This window comes from Symphalangus syndactylus, chromosome 11, assembly GCF_028878055.3.
Source record: "Symphalangus syndactylus isolate Jambi chromosome 11, NHGRI_mSymSyn1-v2.1_pri, whole genome shotgun sequence".
NCBI classification, from domain to species: Eukaryota; Metazoa; Chordata; class Mammalia; order Primates; family Hylobatidae; genus Symphalangus; species Symphalangus syndactylus.
The window spans coordinates 86260835-86281622 of record NC_072433.2 but is presented as its reverse complement, the minus strand read 5'-3'; the positions used below and the strand labels follow the sequence as shown (position 1 = coordinate 86281622).

The 20788-nt window shown below is 40.3% G+C and overlaps 1 protein-coding gene across 2 annotated transcripts in view; it reads left to right on the top strand.

The window, feature by feature from the left end:
• The first annotated feature begins 16856 nt into the window (after positions 1-16856).
• CHD1 (chromodomain helicase DNA binding protein 1) overlaps positions 16857-20788 on the top strand; it is a 76265-nt gene continuing 72333 nt past the window's right edge. For both annotated transcript variants that reach the window (XM_055297570.2, XM_055297569.2), the window contains exons 1-2: positions 16857-17364; positions 19364-19564. In XM_055297570.2, coding sequence (XP_055153545.1) covers positions 19512-19564 — 53 coding nt within the window. In that variant the 5' untranslated portion in view covers positions 16857-17364; positions 19364-19511. The remainder of the gene's footprint in view (positions 17365-19363; positions 19565-20788) is intronic.

The following is a 20788-nucleotide window of genomic DNA, read 5'->3' as shown; positions in this document are numbered from 1 at the left end:
GTAGATACATTAGGTGAGGCCAGCAGCCCACACAAGAATTATGTTCCATAGAAGGGCCTGGAGGACACACCATTCACTAAGGCCATCAGGAATGTACTAGTAAGAGAGGCACTAGCTTCACTAAAAAGTTCAGTGACAGTTCACCTTTGATAGTCAGAGCTAACGATAGAAAATACTATCACAGAGCTTGGCTTATCAAAAGGAATGGGAATGATGGGCCCCAGAAGCACATTAAATGCCAGAGGGCAGGGTTTATTGCCAGAAGTCAGGGGGAGTCACAATTATCACGACCAGCAAAATCAGAGTGACAGTCAAGGGGGTTCAATCCAAAACAAGTTTTAGAGTTGGATAACAGAGTTCAGTGTCCCTACGTGCAAAACAGATGGGGAGGCAACAAGAGTATATAATATATATAATCATATATATAATCAAAAAAAGCAAGAGTGGATGGGGAGACTAAGAGTGGTTATCACAATAAAAGGCATCATGATCCCTCACTCAATTGCCAGATCTGAGCCAATTTTCAGACTGGGAACCTGTTGACAGGTGGCCAGATCCCTGGAGGGAAGGATCCCATAATCATATATTGTAATGATTCTTCCCATCCTTCCCTAAAGGGATCTAGGCCTTTTCTCAGGTGACGGCACACTGGAAAGTGGGAAATATTTAGATACTTCAGGGAAGACAGACACAGGGTCTGAGTTGACATTGATACCTGCAGACCAACAGTATCATCTTGGCCTTCTTATTAGAGCAGCAGCATATAAGGGCCAGGTATTAGGTTTGTGCAAAAGTAACTGCAGTTTTTGTCATTACTTTTAATGTCAAAAACTGCAATTACTTTTGCACCAAACTAATAGTAAACTTTAGTCTTGGCCAAATCCTGGCTTATGATGTGTACCCTGGGTCCATGGGAACAGCTGATGGTCCCCAGTCCCTGAATGTTGTATTTGGTATAGACATGCTTGGCAGTTAGAGTAATCTCTACAATGAGTTTTAGGTCCTGAAGTAAGAGCTATTATAGTTAGGAAGGCATAGACATGCTTGGCAGTTAGAGTAATTTCTACATTGAGTTTTAGATCCTGAAGTAAGACCTATTATAGTGGGGAAAGCTAAGTAGAGTCTTGGAAACTGATCCCCAGTCTACTTCAGACAAAAGAGTAAAACCAAAAGCAGTATCTCATATTTCAGGTGGGGATGGAGAAGATTAGTGCCAACTCTTAAAGACTTCCAGGATGCCTTGATGCGATCCCTATCATATCTCCATTTAATTCACCTGTCTGCCCCCAACAAAAACTAGATAAATCCTAGACAAGGACCAGAGGCTACTGCTAGTCCAAGCAGTAGCCCTGATTGCAGCTGCCAGAGCTGTATCTTTAGTAGAGCATAGTATGGCCACACGTACATAGCATGTGGTATAGCAAAATGAGCACAGAACCTTCTTGAGAGTTATGCTACCCTCTCCTTTAATTTTATTTATTTGTTTTTTAGAGTTGTTCCATCCACACCTCAACTATCCGAATATTTTTAGCAACTTGTTGCTATGGACTGAATGTGTGTGTCCTCCCAAAACTCAACCCTACCCCCTAATGTAATAATATTAGCAAGTGGGGCCTTTGGTAGATAATTAGGATTAGGTGTGGTCTTCAAGGGATACTAATCCCACGAGGGATTAGTACCCAAGAGGGCTTGCTTCTTTCTGCTCTCTGCCATGTGAGAGTCCCACAAGTAGGCAGTCTGCAGCCCAGAAGAGGGCACTCACCAGAACCCCAACATGTTAACACCATCTTAGACTTCCAGCCACCAGAACTGTGTGAAACAAATTTCTGTCATTTATAGACCATCCAATCTATAGTAATTTGTTATAGCAGCCTGAACTAAGACACTTGTCTTTCAGTTTTTCAAAAGCATGCAACAAAATTTTCATAGAAACAGCTGCCTTCTTAGTTCATCAATTTCCATAATTTTTTTCAATTACATAATTGCAATAATGTGCAACTAGCATTAACAGGCTTACCAACACACACAATAATCTCTTAAAATATACAATTCAACTTATAGAAAAAGAAATGCATATTGTATTAGAGTAGCTTACAATCTGCAAACACATAGATTCATCATGCCGATGACAACAGTTTTACGGATAGAATACATAGGGTCTGTCATTCATCCCCAGGAGTTAAGTGGAGCTCAGTTATGAGTGCATTTACACTCAGAAAGAATATGATTTTCCTCTCTTTCTCCCAGCTTTGTATGGGGGGTGTTACAGGGGGATTTGTGGGAGGGGACAGAGGGTAATAGAGTGAAACTTTTGCTCTTTTCAACTCTAAACAGATATGATTTTATCATATGCCTGCCCCAAACCACTATTAGTCCCCATTGCCTTCAAGAGAAATCTCTTTAATAGTGTATAAGGCCCTATACCATCTTGGATCCTTACCATCTTTCCAGTCTTAATTTCTACCTTGTGCCATTTTCCACTGCCAACTTTTTTTTCAAGCCAAATCAGAGGAGATCATGCTTTTTCACGTACCCATGTCTCTTCCACTCAGTCTGGGATGAATTTTTCCTTTTTTTGGGTGATTAGATAACTTACTGTCCAAACTGTAACACATGTGAGAAAGGGGACACTAATGAAATAAAACAATGGGAAAGCAGATGCAAACTGGGGTAGTACTCTGCAAACTAGCCTATGGTCACCCCACTCATCATTGGCCCAGTGAATTCATCATCACTGTGATCTCACTGCCTAACACTCAGTGTGTGCTTCAAAAATCTTAGCTAAAATTTATTATGTACTGTACGATCTATTGCTGTTTTTACTGCTCTCTCTAACCTTGGTCACCACTTACACATATAGAAACTTTGTGTCAGTTACAAAATGTGCCCTTTCCTTCTGGCAGCAAATTCCAGACTACATGGTGAATGGACACCAGGCTGGATTTCACAACTTTCCCCTCCCATGAACATTTTTGTGTAGGAAAACAAATTGCTCAATGTGACTCCAACTATATATCCTGTATAAAAATTAAGTGGTCGTAGAGATATTGAAACATTCCACTAAAATACATGTCAGATGCCATATGAATTTTGGGTGAGATTAGATGCAAAGTGGATCTGCAGTAAGAGAAAGAAGTTAAGTGTCAAATACCTATCTGGAATTTTATGCAGTGAATATGAGAACACTGTGAAAATCTATTGGGAAGTAATAAATTTGTTACTCATAGAAACAGTTGAGTATTTTACAAGTGGAACACAGGGCTATAATATTACTTTGGGAAAACATATTGCCAATATCAACCTAAGGAAAAGAAAAACTGATATTCTTCTCTCTCCAAAATGGGCTTTGATAAATCATATTATGTATAAAATGTTCAATTTGTTTTAGGAAATCTATCTTAACAAATCTATCAGTTTTTGTTGTTTTTCAATACTTTTGCAGTACTTTTAGCATGGTACATACGCTAAAAATATTAGCCATTAGGCACTTAAAAAAACCCCAAAACTTCAAACTTCGTATCCTTTAAGATCCTGACTTTCCTTCTAGGTCTATTCCATGTACCCTACCCCTCTAATACCCATTCTCTATATCTGGAACACCAAATATTTTTATTTTAAAATTGCTTGCATTAAAATAGCAATTTAAGATACAATTTTTAAAATGGGCTCAATTTAAGTCTAAGCTTCATCAGGTTAAAAAACTTAACAATTAAAATATGCAATTAACAAATCAAAGTGTTGAAAGGCTCACAATTAAAAAAAAAATAGCCTGTGCCTCATCTCTCTTCTCCCCATCTCTGCTTTTTATTTTAAAGAGACACTTTTTAGCTACTGAAAGCTGTTTATTCTGCTAGCAAGTTCCATTTTTCTAAATAATATATATTCCTAGCTACTTCTTCATTTAATTATTTTAGAACTTATCTCTTGACTTCTTATCAGTAGGATTTTATCAGTTAGTATGCCTCAACTTGTAGTAATCACAATCCCACCTAGTTTAAAAAATGAGAACTACAGCCGAGCACAGTGGCACGTGCCTGTAGTCCCAGCTACTCGGGAGGGAAGGATCACTTGAGCCCAGGTTTTCAAAAACAGCCTGGGCAATATAGGAAGACTCCCGTCTCTAAATAAATAAAATTTTGAAAAATTTACAAAAAAAAAAGAAGAAATGAGAACTGCATTTATTTTCACAACTGGAAGCACAGAGTTTATGAGAAGCCTCAGAGTCAGCTTCACCCAGCAGCTCTAGCTCCATTTCTCTCTTCTCTTCTGTGTGATGTCTTCATCTTTACATTGATTGCATCTCTTGTGGGAGCAAAAGAAATGTAACAGTTCCTGGTTTCACAACAACACACCCAACACCCAGAGGCAAAAAAGAAGCTCATTCTCATCTTTCGTTTAAAAAAAAAAAAAGCCTCCTCTCTCAATTCCTAAACAAACCTCTCAAACTCTTTATTCCAAATTGGGTTATATGCCTATTCCTTAACTATGCTCTATGGCCTAGGGAACGCCATGAATTTATTGGCTTAGACCTGCCCATCTGTAAATGTAGTAGAGTGGCAAGCAGGATGGGATTACACTAATCAATTTAAGTTAATCAGGCTAAACTCTAAAGCTGGACCATGTGGCCACTATCCTATGGGAGAAAGACAGATGGAGGTTGGATCAACAATGCCAACTTCCACTATGGGCGTTTAGCACTCACATACTACATCCACCCCTACCACTCCAATAGAACTACTGTCTATCACCATATTTTTTAAAATCAATAACAATATTTACTTCATGTTGACAATAGATGGTAGATTTTGTTTCCTTTCTGTATAATTGTTATGCTTCACTGGTAATTTTTAATTGCTGCTTCTTAAAAATCCTACAAAATTTACTTTTAATACATCCTTAAGTTTTCCAAATGTTTCATTGTATCAGTTTATCAGGGAGCTTATGTATTAGTAAGGGAGAAGACAACAGACAAGACAGGTAAAATAAAGTAATTGCAAATCATGATCGTTACTACGAAGGAAATAAACAGGGTAATTAGAAAAAGTAACAGAGGAAGCCCTCTTTGGAAAATGTTTTGGAAGCCTCTCTAAGGAAGTGACATCTGGCTTCAGACCTAAAGGATGACAAATAGCCCTATGTGTGAAGAGCCAAGGAAGCATTCCAGGAACAGAAATGACCAGAGCAAAAGCCTGCAAGTGGAAAAGAATTTGGCAGGCTTGAGGACAGAAAGCAAGCCAATTGGCTGGAACATAATGAGTAGAGGGGAGAATGATAGGGGATGGGATTTTGGAGAGTTAGACTGAAGTGAGATCATGCAGGCTCTTGTAAGACTCAATGGAAAGAAGGGTGAATTTTTCTGAAAGAGTGCTAAGCAACATGATTTGTTTTACATTTTTCAAGACCCCTCTCTCTATGATTTCTATATGAGAGTGGCAGGCAGGGGGAGGGCACAGAACAGAAATGGAAGTATGAAAAACAGGCGGAAGTCCTACTACCATTCTCTTCCTTGCAGCAGTTCTATTTTACTGTAGATTTGGGGCTATACAGAGTTTTTTTTTTTTAAGTTTGAACCCTTTTCAAAATGTCTAATTAGTTTATTTTATTAATGTCATTGAAAACTGCATGTTGATTTAACTGTGAAAACCCATAGGGCAACAATATGGAGAGCTAACTGTACTTCTTTTCCCTTCCCATCAAATATGTCTATTTGTCTAGGCTAATTATTTTTGATGAGTTAGGTAGGTTCATATACTACCTCCTCGGGAAGTTTTGTTAATGGCAGTATATGAAACAACAGTTTTGCACAGTTTTTACTTACATTTCTCTAAAGTGATATTAACTAGTCAGAGGAAAAAACAGAAACATGATTCATAATAACAAATGTTAAGAAACCATAAAATCAAATTGATTGAAAAATCATTTTTTAAAAGTAAAATATTCATGCCTTATACCTGTTATACCGAGTCTAATTTCAGGTAGTTAAAAAATTAAGATGTACAGAGAACTTAAAAAATGAAGAGAAAGAGAGAAGTTTCTAGCCAAATGAGTATTTTTACTTCCTCAAATTGATGTTAACACAAAATTAGTAAAAATGAATTCAGACGAAAATTTAAAAATAATTTTTTAAATTGTTGCATGAGTGCTCACTCTATTATCAACTCTATTTCTTACTCACTTATCTTCAGCAGTATCTGCCTCTTCCAGTCCTTTCCATGTCACAACACTTTCCTACCTTAGGGTCTTTGCATTTGATCTCCTTCCTACTTTTCCCACAGTTCTTCCTACAATCAGCTCCATCTCATCCTTCCAGGTACAGCTCAAAGAAGCCTTCTCTGACCACCCTAACTGCTCTTCCCATGTAAATGTCTCGTTACTCTTTCTGATAGTACCCTTTCCTTTACAGAAATCATCCCAATATCTTATTTATTTATAAAGATAGAAGGACTTGCTATGATGCCTAGGTGGGCCTCCACTAAAGCTCGTAGGCTCAAGCAATCCTCCCACCTCAGCCTCTCAAGTAGCTGGGACTACAGGCATGTACCATAGCACCCAGCTTCCATTTGTAATCCTGTTATTTACTTATTCATCTGTCTTTCTCCTCCTTCAATTTCAAACTAGAATGTCAACTCCAAGTGAGAAAAATCCTGTCCTTCACACTGTTTTCCTAGTACTTGGCCTGAGGACAAAGATAGAGAGAGCTTTCAAGAAATATTTGCATTTATACTGCAATCTGTGGACTCAATACAAATTTAACTAGCTCAATTAGAGTATATACTGTATTCAGCAGGAGTATGATAGGACATAATAGGCCCTTGTAAACTTACAAGGCATAAATTAATTGACCCACTTCCTAACCAGTTATTAGAAAATCTGGCCACACCCAGTTTGGATTCCCTTTTACAGAGTCCTTCAGGTACATTCCCAAGTGAAAGACACTGAGGTTCCTCATTTGGGGTAAGGGTACTCACTTATGGCAGGTGCAGATTCCTTTGAATTGGAGAATGGGAGGTGCCTGAGAAGTTGAGATAGTCTGTGGTCTGGGTCTACTGCAGACATTGGGGTTTTATGGCATGCAACTGCTCTACTGTGAAGGATTGCCTGCCAATTTTCTTTTAGGGGAGATTCCTTTTGTATTTAGTTAATGCTGAAGACCTTAGTGGGTCAGCTTTCTCCTTAAGTTGTCAATTCTTCTGAACTTCTGTTTCTTAGCAACAGCTGGGACTCTGTCCATCGACATTGTTCTGTTTTAGCCTCACAAGCAAACAAGAGAATAAGCAGGCATGCCAGCTTGCCCTTTAGTCATATCCCTATACACACAGTGCATTCCAATCCTAGTTGCTATTGATAGATGGTGTGAAGTATCATCATATTTCTGTGAGGCATGAAAGGGGGTAGGCAGTAGAAAATATTTTGGGAGGAAGCTGAGGAATTAGAGTTATTACCACTTGCACCTCCTTGAGAGTCTTATTCCTAATACTAAGATTTCACTTTCTGGTATTCAGTGTAAAAACTCTAGTATTAGAAAAAATGTGGCAAAAAAATGCTGCAATTAAACATGCCTTTTGAATAATTTGATCTGGTCTTACATTCTCAGACCATAGGCTACAGGCAGAAATGGCTTCCAATAATTGCCAAATTTGCAGAGTTTGCTCCAATCTGCTTTTTTTCTGGAAAACTTGTTTAGAATGCCTCTCTTTTCCAATGTACTTTTCAAAACTCATATATAGTAACCAATATACTTGACATTTAAAAATATTTGGCTACCAAATTCTGTAATGCAACACTCAATGACCAAGTTCTAAAACACTGTTGGAGAAAGTCTGGATAAAAAGATTCACTGCTGCATAACACAAACTAAGTTTCCATCTTAATGGTGGAAAGTCCACATTATCCCCCTATCTCACCTTGAATTAGCCATTTTCAGTTTCTCTGAGGTTTGTTATTTGCAACCTCATTCACAGTCAAATTGAGGCAGGGCTCTTTCAGTTGCAACTGGCTGAAACCCACTCAAGCTAGATTAAGACACAAAATTTTATTTTAAGGATAAATTATTATAAATAATTCAAAGATAGGGAGCAGACCTATCTTTGCAAAGCGCTAAGATCAGGAACCAGAAAGCTATCAGGAACTGAGGCAGCTATGATATCTGTGTCTGATATGTCAGCACTGCTTCATGAAAGCAGACTTTGGGGTCAAATTACTTGGGTTTTACTATCTTTAGCACTTACTTTAAGCAAGCTTTTTAGTTTCCTTACCTGTAAAGTAAGGATAATAGTACAGGTTGAGCACCCCTAATTAAAAAGCTGAATTGCTCCCAAATCTGAAACTTTTTATTATTATTTTTTAAATACAGCTGGGGTTTCACTATGTTGCCCAGGCAGGTCTTGAACTCCTGGATTCAAGCAATCTTTCCGCGTCATGAAACTTTCTGAGCACCCACACGACACAGCAGGTGGAAAATTCCACACCTGACCTTGTATGATGCATCACGTGTTTCATGCACAAAATTACTGAAAACGCTGTACAAAATTGCCTTCAGACTATGTGTATAAGGTATATATAAAGCATAAAATATAAAGCATAAAAGAATTTCATGTTTAGACTTCAGTACTCATCCCCAAATATCTAATTATATATAAGCGAATATTCCAATAACCCAAATCCTAAACACTTCTGGTCCCAACCATTTTGGATAAGGAATACCAAACCTGTACCTAAATTCATAGATTTATAGCACTTAGAACACTGGGTGACACAGTAAGTAATCTGAGATTACTCTTGTTCTGTATCACAGCTCTCAGATTCTCCACATGCTGCTTGCTACCAAACAACGCAACCCTGGCCTAAGTTTATATTTTCCCAGTTCAAGTGATCAGCAGTCTGACAAGCTTCTCTCAATCCTAATTTTAAATTCTCAGAAAAATCTGATTCATTCAGATAGGGTTCTGTTGTTCAACTAGCTAAAGCCAGGTGTTAGGTCACCTAATACATTCTTAACTGCTGAGGCCCATTCCTGAATGTGTGTGGACGTTTCTCAGTGGTGACGGATCATGAATCAAGGCTAAAATTTTAAAAATGTTTTTTATACTTCTCTCAGCTATCTTCTGTTCTCTTATAGTCACAAAAAGTACCCAAGTGACTTATTCTATGTCATACAGCTAATGAAAGATGAAGCTGTGATACAAAACTAGGTTTGAAGCTGATCGAAAGGTAGTGAGTTATCTCAATTGGTTGTTCAGTCAGTTCTAGATTGAACTCTTGTTCTACTCTTTCTCTCCTTCTCACTCCTGCACTTGACTAGTCTTAAAAAACAAACAAACAAACTACATCTGATTCCAAATCCCATATTCCTTTTACCAAATAATGCATTAGAGTTATTTATATTTATTGAGAATACAGTATGTAGTTGACCCTGTATTTAACCAAGCTTGAGACAGAAGACTTCAAGTAGTTAAGAAGTGGCTTTGCTGTTTTTCTTATATGTAATAATAAAAAAAACCCTGGAGTATAACATATATAAAGTTCACAAAAAGTCAATGTGCAGCTTGATGAACTTTCTCATACACATTCACTTCAGAAGCCTCACTGTGCCCCTTCTAAGTCAATACCAACCCCAGAAAGGTCAATACCACCCTGACTTCTATCATCGATTAGTTTAGCTTGTTCCTGAATTTCATATAAATGGAATTATACAATATGAATTATTTTGTGTTTATTTCACTCAATGCAATGACTGCGAGATTTGTCTATGTTACTGTGTGTAGCATTTTCTTTTTTATTACCAGATAATATTCCATTTTATGAATATGCTTCACTTTGTTCCAGTTTGGGGCTATAATGAATGAAACTGCTATGAACATTGTTACACAAAACTTTTAGTAGGCACATACATTCATTTGTCTTGCGTATACACTCAGGAATGAAACTGCTGAATTACAGGGTAGGATAAGTTCAGCTATAATGAATACTGCACATCAGTTTTCCAAAGTGGTTGTAACCAATTTGCACCCTTACCAGCAATAAGAGTTTGTTACACTATAAATTGTTAACAACAAAAATAACATTGCAGTCAGTCTATTATGCTAGTCACATTTCTTTGTTCTTCAAAATGTATTTTATTTGAGGCTCCTTTGTTACTGGTTATAAGAAAGGGTGAGTACCCTGTTAGGTAGAGAGTAGATCCTCATTCATTAGCACCCTTACCAAACCACAACTCTAATCTGCGTAAGATTTCACTGGAAAATACTACCTAGCTTGCCATCACTTACAGCAACTTTTTTCAACAAGGGCACTCTTGTCATTTTGAGCCAGATAATTCTTTCTTATGGGGGGAGAGGGGGCTGCGCAGTACACTGTAGGATTTTTAGCAGTATCCTGGCCTCTAACTACTATGTATGAATAGTGCCAACTCCGCAAAACACACCCACTGGGATGACCACAAAAATGCTTCCAGATTTTGGCAAATGTTCTCTTTTGGGCGAAATCCTCCCTACTCAATGGCCATTACCAACCACTGTTTTATAAATAAGTGTCCTGTCCTACCCACATGTCATCTAAACAAAACATTATGAGTCAATACTGTGTTAATAGGATGCTGTCAATGATTTTTCAACAATGGCACATTAGAATCACCTAGAGGAGCTTTTAAAAAAATGCATGTGCCAAGGCCCCACCTCAGAACCATGGAATATAATCCTGAGCATTTTTTAGTATACAACTCCTCAGGTAATTCTAAATTTTGGCACAGCTGAGAATTACGTATCTTCTAAACATATTACTCTTCCCAGGAATATATGCTTTAAAACAGATTTCCATCAATGACTTTTCAAGCATTAGCAGAGGATGAAGTATAGATTTGTGGAATAGGAGGTTCTCAGTTTCAAAGCACACCAATTAAGTGACCACCCATAGCCCATAACTGTAAATGATGGTATTGTTCAGTTCCTGTTTGAAAAAAAAAAATGAAAACAAATTCTCCCAAATCAGACTTTGAAGATATTAATGTATTTGTTTTTTAGATGATTAGTATGTGCTAATCCTTCCACCTAATTCTTATACAGCAACTGGACACTATTCACCACTCTTTCCATGAAGCCTTACTCATCTTCAATAGCACAACACCCTTCTAGTAACTGTGTAACTCCTCCTTATCCCATTCATCTTCCCCTACCTAGTCAAAAATAAACTGGAATTCTTCATTGCACACACTTAGGCTGTCTTCCAAGTTTACTTCATGAATACTCAAGACTTTAATTTTTCCCTGCACACTTCACACTTAACAGCTTTAATTTTCAGTCTAGACTTCACTTAGCTCCATGGTTCTATCCAGAAACCTCCTGGGCAATTCAAAGGCATCGGAAATTCTGTAGTCTTTTTTCTTTTTTTTTTTTTTCCAAGACAGATTCTAGCTCTGTCATTCAGGCTGGAGGACAGTGTTGCGATCTCGGCTCACTGCAACCTCCGCCTCCCAGGTTCAATCCATTCTCCTGCCTCAGCCTCCCAAATAGCTGGGACTACAGGTGCATGCCACCATGCCCGGCTAATTTTTTAATTTTTAATTTTTAGTAGAGACGGGGTTTCAATGTGTTGGCCAGGATGGTATCGATGTCCTGACCTCGTGGTCCACCCGCTTTGGCCTCCCAAAGTGCTGGGATTATAGGCATGAGCCACTGCACCCGGCCCAATTCTGTCTTAAACCAAACATAATAATCTCCCTATCTATACATCTCCAAATACATTACTATATAAGTGAATGTCATTCAGCTGCAAACGACTAACATCCCTCCTCCTCTTAACCCTGCCTGAATCCAATCCCATCAAGTTTTGTCACCCTTCCCAATTCTACTTCTCTCCACCTCCATTACACTATCCTAGTCTATCATATCATTTCTAACCTCTCTTATCTGCCAAAGACTCCTGACTCAATTAGGAATACTGTATCTACTTCGACCCACATCTAATCCTTCTTTGGGATTTATACCTAAAGTAAAAACTTTCAATTTGCCAGTCCCATCAAGCTACCACCCAGTTTCAAATCCTTCAGTAGCTTCCTCATTGTCTTGAAAAACATACTTCACTTAGCCTTTGGGCCTAGTGTCTCTGTAGCCTCATCTTGTCCAGCTGCTGTTTGCTCCAGCAGTACCATGCTTCTTAGAGTCCCTTATAGATAGGATGGCCATGTAATTTACTATCCAAACCTGAACACTTCTGAAAGTGAATACGGCCTGTTCTTGGCAAACTGGCAAGTGCACTGACATGATTTCTCTGATCCCCGAATCTTTGCCCATGTTGTTTCTTTTACCCAGAAAGCAGCTCTTGTGCTTCCCTTTCTTGCCTACCTAATTCATATTAATTCTTCAGCTCTAGATCACGTCGATCACGTCACTTCCTTGAGACTTTTCTGACTAGGGTTCTTTATTATGGATTCTCACAGTACTGTATGTCTCTTCATACTATTTTTCTAAGTTGTAATTTTATAGTGTGGCTGTGTCCTGAACTAGGCTTTAACTTTGAAAGTGTTGGTTTTTGCTGTATCATAATCCCTCCCTACCTTCAGCAGAATGTCTGGTATGTAATATATTCTTATATTTGTATTGAATGAATATCAATACAATGCACTGGGACACAGTGCTCTTTGCTCAAGGACCTCACAATGTAGTATGGAAACAAATGCTATATTGTGATACAATGACATGCTGCACTTACAGAATACTCAATTCCATGTCCAAAAAGGGAGGTCAGAGAGTTTTCTGACAAGTCTCATAGGTTGTCAGCACAATTGTGTCAAGGTACTCAACAGTTCTTGAGCATTTACTTAAACGAACTTATGAAAGATTGACCCATAAGATAAATGGATTACATCCACTTACAATGAGAGATACCTTTCCAGTGACCTGAAGAAGTGTCTAGAGTACCAAGTGTCCGTTAGGAATGATGAGAGGCAATACTGAGATTGGTCTGTGAAAAAATTAAGTAACTAAAATACTAGGAATATATGATATGTACGTACATCTTTATATATGTTTAGTTTACAAATATATGTGGTATATAACAGGTGACTGATTTAATTAGATTTCAAGTTTGAAGGAAACCTAAAGGATAAGCTGAAGGGAAAGATGTAGAGAAAATAGAGGCCTAAACTAAGCCCGGTAGTGGGATTTAAAAAGAAAGGATGAATACAAAATTTCTGCATTAAAATGAGTGGTACAGTTTGTCCCTCAGTATCTGCAGAGAATTAGTTCCAGAACCCCCATTTACCAAAACCTGGGGATGCTCAAGTCCCTTATGGTTGAGCCTCTGTACCTGCAAATCCCTGCAGGTACAGAGGACCAACAGTATTTGGACAGCAGTGAATAAAGAATCTGGGCAAGGGCCGGGCATGGTGGCTCACGCCTGTAATCTCAGCACTTTGGGAGGCTGAGGCGGGCAGATCACCCGAGGTCAGGAGTTTGACACCAGCCTTGCCAACATGGTGAAACCCAGTCTCTACTAAAAGTACACAAAATTAGCTGGGTGTGGTGGTGCGTGCCTATAGTCCCAGCTACTTGGAAGGCTGAGGCATGAGAATCACTTGAACCCGGGAGGCGGAAATTGCAGTGAAATGAGATAGCACCACTGCACTCCAGCCTGGGTGACAAAATGAGACTCTGTGTCAAAAAAAAAAAAAAAAAAATCTGGGCAAGGAAACGAGTGATACAGCATCAATGCAACAATTTTTAAATATTTTTGAGGTTGGCTACTTAACCTTTCTTACTCTGCGTGCACACTTAATTTTTCAGTAGAGGATGGAATCTTTGTATCTTCTTCAATGCCTATTAGATTCTATACATACTTGCCTCTTAGTATCATCTCTAAGAATTTTGTTTGAAATTTAGCTTTTAGTGATTCAAGAATTTGTCATTCAAAATCCCCAAATACAGTGACCATAAAGAAGGTGGATGAGCCGCTGGTAGATATCAGAATAATCTGGGAAACCTCCCAAATACTACCTAGAACCTAGAAATTCTGCATATCAGAAGAAGGGAAGAATAGGAGTGTCAGGCACGTGTAGTTACAAAAGAACTTTCCAGGTGACTGAGTCCTATCCCTTGCCCAACACTGGGAACTAAACTCCTCTAATTTCTTATTAGGAAAACAGAAAATGTACAGTAAATCTTCACTAGAAGATGACTTAGGATTTCATGGTTTCTATTCAGATGACTTTGTAAATTTAAGAATCATTGGAAAGACTTTCTCCGGTTTTGCAAGGACATGGGAAATACTGTCATAGGTTGAGATTCTAGGGTATTTTAATAATGTCCTGATTGTTTTTGTGGTTTCTCATATGCAAATCCTCCAGACAACAAGGACATAATTATGGAATTAAAATCCTAACCCTGGCATCCAAAAAGCTAACAAAGGAGCACGTTATCCTGTTTATGTTATATATTTCACAATTCTGGATATATGGTTCCCAGTCTATCCCCACCTAAGGATACCCATTTAGTACTTTGCCTAGTAAAGCATATCACAATTAAGGACCCACAAAATGCTGTCTTGGATTCTGGAAAAGTAATATTCTTTCCAAACAATATGAAATTTAAAAAATGAGAAATTAAATAGTAACAAAAACCTCCTGGTTAATGTTAATTATGTGGAATTTTTCGTTAGTCATGTGTTGAGATTATCAACTGTTTGGCTATTGTTTTAGTACCAGTAAGTAGAGATAAAGCCAGTTTATTAAGTGACACTGCAAATTTAACTACGTTGATAACAAATCATCAAAAAAGTATCTTTGGATTACCTACACGCTTTTTAAAAAATGAACTTGCAAGATTGTTGCAATTTTCCACCCACTGTGTACTTCTGCAAAGCAATAAAGTATGATTTTACTCGAAATCTAAATCTCCAATGTTCAGTATTTTATTACAAATTGAGCAAGATCTTTTTTCGAATAGCATGTTTGATGGCACAATATGGCAGAACAGCATATTCAATGGCACACTTAGTAGTAAAAAAACAAACAGAAAACCAGTCTGACGTGCTTCCGGAAAACGTAAAATAGACTGTATTTACAGTAAATCTTTTCATAAGACAATGACAAAATGTCAGAGTTGTAATTGAGGACTTTATTAACTGAACTATACTTCTGATTACAACATTCTTTATATGTTAATAGTTTCTCTGGAGAAATTAGGGGCACAGGAAGTTCCTATCATTAAGGATATTAACATAAAGCTTAATATGAAAAATTAGCACTCAGTTCATAATACTCTAGGGACTTCTGAAATGAAGATTTGTATGATCTTTTTATTTCTCACAACCCAGTATTAAAACTACCTAACACCGCGAAGGATGGTAGTGTTCCATTTCGTTTTGCTATTCAATTATTGCTGATAGATACATGTTTTCAAAAAGGCCATGGCCATCTGTTTGCTTTCTCCTACTTCTCCAGATGAATATACCCTTCAATATGTAGTAAATACATATGTGGAGTTATGTTTTGAGATTTTTTTGAAGGATTTGAACCCAACTGTTTAAACAGCTGGTAGCCTAAAACTCTGGAATATTTCCCACAAGGGAAAAATAATTATTTGGGGAATGCATGTTACCACAAACTCATTTGACTTGGAAAGTGGGCCTTTACACCAAATCAAATAACTGAACAATGGGATTAGAAACTTTTAATTATTATTGACCGCCGCCGCTGGGCGCCGTGGCTCACGCCTGTAATTCCAGCACTTTGGAAGGCAGTGGCAGGTGGATCGCTCGAGCCCAGGAGTTCAAGACCAACCTAGCAACATGACAAAACCCTGCCTCTATAAAAGTAAGTAAAAAACAAAAATCATTAACCTTGAGTGAGTCAAGTCCATCTGCAGACTGAAAAAAATACAGTGTAACAGAATTTTGACTTAAAAAACGCTTTCAAAAAAGCATTTCAATATGCTCTAAGTATGTTTCAAAAATACACTTAAAAAATATGTTTCCAACACATTGAAGGGATCTAACTAAGGCCCACAATTACAGTTACGATACAAACTGTCAGCTAAAAGGCAGCAACTTAAGCTGAGACAGTTACTAACATCCCTCGAGTAGCGTTTTCTGTTGCGATTCGGCGCCGCACCCTTCACCCCGCCCTCCGGGGAGGAACCTAGAAAGGAAGGGTGGTACATTTCTAAACCAGGCCACCCACACATGAATCAAGCGGCATCACAGGCTGTCAACAACCAGGTCTCTATTTTGTCTCCTCCTCAGGCGCCCCGCCCGTGCGGGACATCAGCTCCGAGGGAGCGTCAATCGCAGATCGCCCAAGCGTTAAGAGGTGGCGAGAGGCCACCACGGTTGCCCAACAGTTGCGTTCCCAGGCTGCCTACTGTGACGCAGCAGCCCCCGCCCGGACCCTGAGGCCTGGCGCTCCGACTGAGCCGAGGCCTGTGCTACCCGACACTCCTTGCGACCCGGCCCCTTAGGCTTATTCAGCGCGGCCCTTCCCGGCTTCCCAAGTCCCATCGCAGTCTCTCCCCACCCCGTTCCTCCCCGGTTCCTTGTCAGTCTCCGCCGCGATGTCCTTGCGCAACCATCCCAAGTGACATTAGCGCCCATACCCGCACGGAGCGAGCCTGAAGCTCCCACTTCCCGGAATTCAACGCCGGGCCGCTAAGGGCGGGCACCCAAGCGAGGATCAGCGGACTAAGGCCGCGACCAGAGTCCGGCGGTCTCCGCGCAGAGTCCGGCGGCCTCCGCGCACCCAAGGTGCGCACTCCCATTCGTGCGCGTGCGCGCACTCACCTCCCCCCCCGCCCCGCCCCAGCACCAATCGCTTTTTTCCTACGCCCACGACTCTTCAACGTAGTCCCTCCCGCCGCCCGCGCGCGAGCAGAAAGGCTTCGGCGTGCGCGCGCCCGCCCGTTCGCCAGCCCGCCTCGCGCTCTGTCGGGAAGGGGAGTGAGCAGAGGCGCTTACGTCGCGCGGGAGGCGGAGGCGACGGCGACCTCGGTGGCGGCGGCGGCTACGACGGAGACGGTTGCGCTCGCTCGCTCTCTCGGCGTCATGGCGGCTGCCGGGGGCAGATAAGCGGAGGGAGCGGGAGCGCGCGCGCGACGGCGGCAGCGGCGGCGACGACTCGTTACTTATAGCTCTTGCTGCCCTCGCCCTTGGTGCTTCAATAATGAATTGTTAGCTCCACTCCGCAGGGGATCGCGCGTTGGTGCTGCGGGCCGGGGCTTCCCCTTCCCCTCCGCGTCTGTCCCCTTCCCCCTCCCCCGCACGGACTCTTGCTTACCCTGAGACGCCGGAGCACTAGGACTCGGCGGCAGAGATCCCGGGCCTGGGCGCGGGGGAGGCCGTCCACACGAGTCGGCTCCCTCCGCCCCGCCAAGCCCGCCGGTAAGAAACGGGGCGGCGGGCGGGTCAGGATGTGGCGGAGAGGACAGGAGCCGGCCGGGCGGAGGGCGGGCGCGGCGCGGTGGCCAGGCGGCGGCCCAGCGGCCGGGCGAAGGCCGGGTGGCTCTCAGTGCCGGTGGTGGTGTACGGGCCCGGCGCGCAGGGGGCGTGTGAGCGGCGAGTACAGGCCGGGGCCGCAGAACGCATCCTTGCCCCGGCCTGGCGGCCCTGCCCCGACCTCTTCAGCTTGGTGCCGACCGGGCCGCGATAGGAGACCCCCGAATGGCTAGCACTTAGCCGGTGCGTGGGTCCTGCCGCCACCCGGGCTCCCAGCACGTGGGGAGCGGCGGGAGGGGGAGGGGGCGGCGGCTCGGGCGAGCCTGGGAGGGCGCGGGGCGGGTCTGCGGGAAGTTTGAGGCGGGAAGAGGGACTCCTGGACCGGGATGGAGGCCCTGGGAGAGGGGGGCAGGTCCGCGAGGGAGGCTGATTGGAGCGCGCGGGATGGATGAGTGAGGATGGTTTCCAAACCTTTTTCGAGTGCCGCTTTAAAAACTTAGCAGAAGCAAAGCAACTGCTAAAAGAGAGGATTGAAGAGGTTTAATAACTTAGGGTAGTCATTGTGGAGACGCTTGAGAGGATACAGCGCTGTGTGCGCTTGGAGCTTCAGAACTCAGGGTTGTGAAAAGGGTCTCAGAGGACTTATTCGGATAAGGGAGATGGAGGGGAAAGGAAGTTAAAATGTACAGAGAAAGCCATTTTGAGGGACGAAAGGAGGGTGAAAAGGAAAGAACGAAAAGGGGAGTGAAGTTTTTAAAGGAAGAAACGGGAAAGGCAGTTTGTTAACATACTTAGATTTTTTAAGACTTAATTGTTCAGTAAGGCTCTTTGACTAGGGTTGAGATTAATATTTAACATTAGAAATAAATGTTGAGTAGAACGGTTACTTTTTAGATAACTGTTCTTGCAGAGTCTGCTGGACAGTAGTCTAGAGAATTAACATCCTGATCCAGATGCAGACTTTGCTATCATTGAGTTGGTAACAGTCTGTTTCCCTCCCTCTTTTGTGGAATGGAAATAATCGTAGGAGTGAATTCTCTTTGCTGAGGTCGGAGGACAGCTCTGCTCTCAGTTGGCTGTCTCGGTACTTTCTGGCTGGGGAAGGATCTGACGTCTCCTTCCCCCGCTTCTTCCTCTCCCTCCCCTGCCAGAGATCTCCTTTGTTTATTCGTGGATGGCTTGTAGGTGATTCTTCAGTGTTGTACTGAAATCTTTAAAGGTGGAAATGGTGTGTCTTGGTTCATTATTCTTGCCCCAAATTTTTTACGTAAAAAATCAGATATAGTGTATGTTCTATTACCTTTTCAATTTTTTTCACAAAATAAAAACCAAGTGCAAACTGGATAAGTATTATTTAAGTGTTATCATCCCACTATCCGTTTACCTGTTAAAGAACACATTTATTTTGAGCAATGCATTTTTGTTGAGATTATATGGTATCTTCTATTTGCCTGTTCCTCCCATGGGAGCGTTTTCAGAACTTTCTCACTCAAGTGTATGAAGTTCTTGGTGATAGGAATGAGGGCTTGATTAAAGGTAGCCTCCTCCTGCCCCCCCCCCACACTTCATTTATTGGACCAAGTTATCTAATAAGACTCCGTTGTCTACCCTTGGGATGTATGCATATGTTACATCGTATCACCTTGCTTTAGGAGTCTGTAAAAACATTGTTAGTTGCAGTTAGTCTCTAAAAATCTTATCACCCCACAAATATTTTAATTTTTTCTGTCCGAAGTATATTAGCAGTTGCATACTAAATTCTAGTTAGCAGTCAGGAGTGTAGTTATTAGAAGTCTAGATATTTTAAGTACTTAATAAAAGGCCCCCACTTCTTCCTTAACACCTCTAGTCTAATTGGCCTACGTAGATTTGTACGTTTTAGACGGGGCTTATTTACCTTTTTTCTGCAGGAAATTTTCTTAATTTATTAATATATTTTCTTTAGGTGAATCAAAGGAGAGTCCCAGAAAACCTGTGACTGTTGAAGAAAATTCATCTGTGAATTTTTATATTCAAGGAGTCAGTATTTATATTCATCTTTTAAACTGGGAAGATTTATATTTTACTTTAAAACTTCTTGATAATAATTTACAATGAATGGACACAGTGATGAAGAAAGTGTTAGAAACAGTAGTGGAGAATCAAGGTAAGTAAGCACTTTGTTATCAATTGTTTACTATGAAGAGAGTTGAAAACTTGACTCTATTTTTTCTTTATTATTATTGTTGTTATTTAGTTTTCCTCATAGGTAGCAGAGTTTTCAGGTTTTCCTCTTAGCTATCCAAATACTAAAAAAAATTCTGATATACGAACCTTTTTTCATAATAGAGGTTTTAATTATTTTTTTCATTCAGATACACAGTAGATCTTAAATATAGAAAGTTTTTGTTTACTTAAATCTATTTGGAAGTTTATATTTGAGCTAATAATTAAGCTGGAGCATGTATAATAGATTTAAATTGTTTTGACTGTTAGTGAAATTTCTAGATGAAGGCAATAAAAATTTTTTCACTCATCTTTTTCTGGCATTTTGTCTTCTATACCTGTACTGTCCAGTGTGGTAACCACTAGCCACATGTGGCTATTTAAACTTCAATTATGAAATATTCAGAATTTACTTAGTCATACTAGATACATTTCGAGTGCTGAATAATCACATGTGGCCAGTGGCTACCATATTGGACAGCACACAGAAAACATTCTATCACCGGAGAAAGTTATAGACAGTGCTGAGCCAGACATTTGTTGAAATATTACTGTGGCCCTTTTTTATTTTCAGATTGGAGTTTTAATTATCTGTGAAGAAGTTAAGAGTTCTTGCTTGGGTCAAGTGTTTGCAAAGAAGATTCTTTAAATTCTGTAGCTCCCAAATTTTGAGTTATCTGCACATTAGTTTACAATCCATTTAGTTATATGCATTATCATATATAGAAATTAGGAATGTGGGCATTGGAGTCAAACTATTTACTTACCCTATTTCTCTTATTAGTTGTGTGAATTAGGGCAAATTACTTAATCTCTGAGGCTCTGATTTTTGCCCCATAAAGAGGGGATTACACTATTGTTTATCTTATTTAAAGTTCATGGTGGGCTTGTTGGATCATATTTGTAATCCCAGCACTTTGAGAGGCTGAGGCAGGAGGATCACTTGAACTCAGGAGTTGGAGACCAGCTTAGGCAGCATAGTGAGACCTTGTCTCTAATTTATAAAAAATAAAATTAAAAAAAAAATTTGGGGATTGACATGCTTCATGTAAAGGGCTTAAAATATTTTCTGAGATAATGAGCACTGAATATTTGCTTATTGTAACCAGCATATTTTGTGTAACATAGGATACTATATAACAAAAACATTAATTACAGTGATGGA